The sequence below is a fragment of the Nothoprocta perdicaria genome, unplaced genomic scaffold (assembly GCF_003342845.1).
Source record: "Nothoprocta perdicaria isolate Ctin4 unplaced genomic scaffold, notPer1 scaffold_759, whole genome shotgun sequence".
In the NCBI taxonomy this organism is placed as follows: Eukaryota; Metazoa; Chordata; class Aves; order Tinamiformes; family Tinamidae; genus Nothoprocta; species Nothoprocta perdicaria.
The window spans coordinates 1,579-3,591 of NW_020456042.1; the positions used below are offsets into that span (position 1 = coordinate 1,579).

At 64.3% G+C, this 2,013-nt stretch overlaps 1 protein-coding gene across 1 annotated transcript in view; it reads left to right on the plus strand.

Moving 5' to 3' along the window:
- Positions 1-2,013, plus strand: part of NKPD1 (NTPase KAP family P-loop domain containing 1) — a 4,407-nt gene that overhangs the window by 977 nt on the left and 1,417 nt on the right. The window contains exon 2 of the mRNA XM_026051465.1: positions 1,016-2,011. Within this exon, the coding sequence (XP_025907250.1) occupies positions 1,016-2,011 (996 nt within the window). The remainder of the gene's footprint in view (positions 1-1,015; positions 2,012-2,013) is intronic.

Here is a 2,013-nt window from a genome sequence, read left to right on the forward strand (position 1 = left end):
TCCTCATCTGCCCCAGCATCCGAGCTCCTTCCTGCAAGTCCTGTCCATCCGCCCCGGCATCCGAGCTCCTTCTTGGTGTCCAGCTCATCTGCCCCAGCATCCGAGCTCCTTGCACCACATCCTGCCCATCTGCCCCAACATCCGAGCTGCTCCTTGGTGTCCAGCCCRTCTGCCCCAACATCYGAGCTCCTTCTCACCCACAGCGCACCCACTTGCTCCTCAACCTTTGAGGTTCTTCTTGCAGGTCCAGTCCATCTGCCCCAACGTCTGAGGTCCTTGAACCAAGTCCAGCCCATTTGCTCCTCAGCCTTTGAGGTTCTTCTAGAGCCACATCCAGCCCTTGCCCCAGCGTTTGAGGTCCCTTTTGCACCACATCCAGCCCATTGACTCCTCAAGATTTGAGGTTCCTCTAGAGCCACATCCAGCCCATCTGCCCCAACAYCCRMGCTCCTTCTCCCACCACWGCMAACCCACTTGCTCCTCAACCRTTGAGGTCCTCCTKGMAYGTCCAACCCATCYGCCCCAACATCCAAGCTGCTCCTTCCATCACATCCAGCCCATCTGCCCCAACATCCGAGCTCCTCCTCGCATGTCCAGCCCCTTGTCCCAACATCCGAGCTGCTCCTCGCACCACCTCCAGCCCATTGACTCCTCATCTGCCCCAACACCCGAGCTCCTTCTCCCACCACAGTGAACCCACTTGTTCCTCAACCGTTGAGGTTCTCCTCGCATGTCCAACCCATCTGCCCCAACATGCGAGCTCCTTCTCCCACCACAGCCAACCCACTTGCTCCTCAACCGTTGAGGTTCTCCTCGCATGTCCAACCCATCTGCCCCAACATCCGAGGTCCTCCTTGCACCACCTCCAGCCCATTGACTCCTCATCTGCCCCAACACCCGAGCTCCCCCTCGCACCGCGGAGCTCCCGGTTGCAGCCCGGGGTTGTGGTGCCATGGTGGCCCGTCCCGGGAGCCCCCCGGGCGGTGACCCACGCCGTCGCTCCGCCCGTCCCCAGGCTTCATGAAGGAGGAGATGGCGCGGCGCGAGGAGGCCGAGCTGCTGCGGAGCCACCAGCGGCCGCGCAGCCCCGAGGGCTGGGGGCTCCTGCTGGCCCTCTGGTACCTGGCCTTCTACAAGCCCGTCATCACGGAGCTCCACCTGCGGAGGAGGAACATGGAGTTCATCTTCATCCGCTTCAGCGCCTGGCAGTACGCCGGCTGCGACAAGCTCTGGGCCGGGCTGGTGACCACGCTCTGCGACAGCATCCGCCACCACTTCGGCGCGCTGCCGCTCAGCGTCTACCACGTCCTGGGCAGCCGGCCCCGCTACGCGGCCGGCTTCAGCCAGCGCGAGTGGGAGCTCAAGAGGGGCACCTGCCTCAAGCTGTGGGGGCTGCTCGTGGTGCTGAGCGCCGGGCTCACCGCGCTGCTCGTGGCGCTGCTGGTGCCCGGCGTCAAGGAGAACCACGCGCTCAAGGTCATCGGCAGCACCGTGGCGTCGCTCTCGGGCTCCGGCTTGGTGCTGGGCGCCGCCTCCATCCTCAAGAACCTCTTTGTGAGCGAGAAGAAGAAGATCGAGCGCCTGACCAACAGCGAGAAGTTCACGAGCCAGCTGGGCTTCATGAGCAAGGTGCGCGGCGAGGTGGAGGCGCTCGTCGGCTTCCTGGCCTTCATGGAGATCTTCGAGCGGCGGCAGCTGCGCGTGGTGCTGGAGATCACCAGCCTGGACATCTGCTACCCGGAGAAGGTGGCCGGGGTGCTCAACGCCATGAACACGCTGCTCTCGGACGCCAACAGCCCCTTCATCTTCCTGCTGGCCGTGGACCCCAGCGTGATCGTGCCGTGCCTGGAGCAGACGAGCTGCATGCGGGGCCTGGCCGACAACGGCTACCTCTACCTCAACCGCACGGTGACGCTGCCCTTCTCCATCCCGGAGATGGGCGCGCGCTCCAAGCTGCAGTGCCTGGAGGAGGCGGTGCAGACGCGCGAGGACCTCATGTACCGCATCATCACG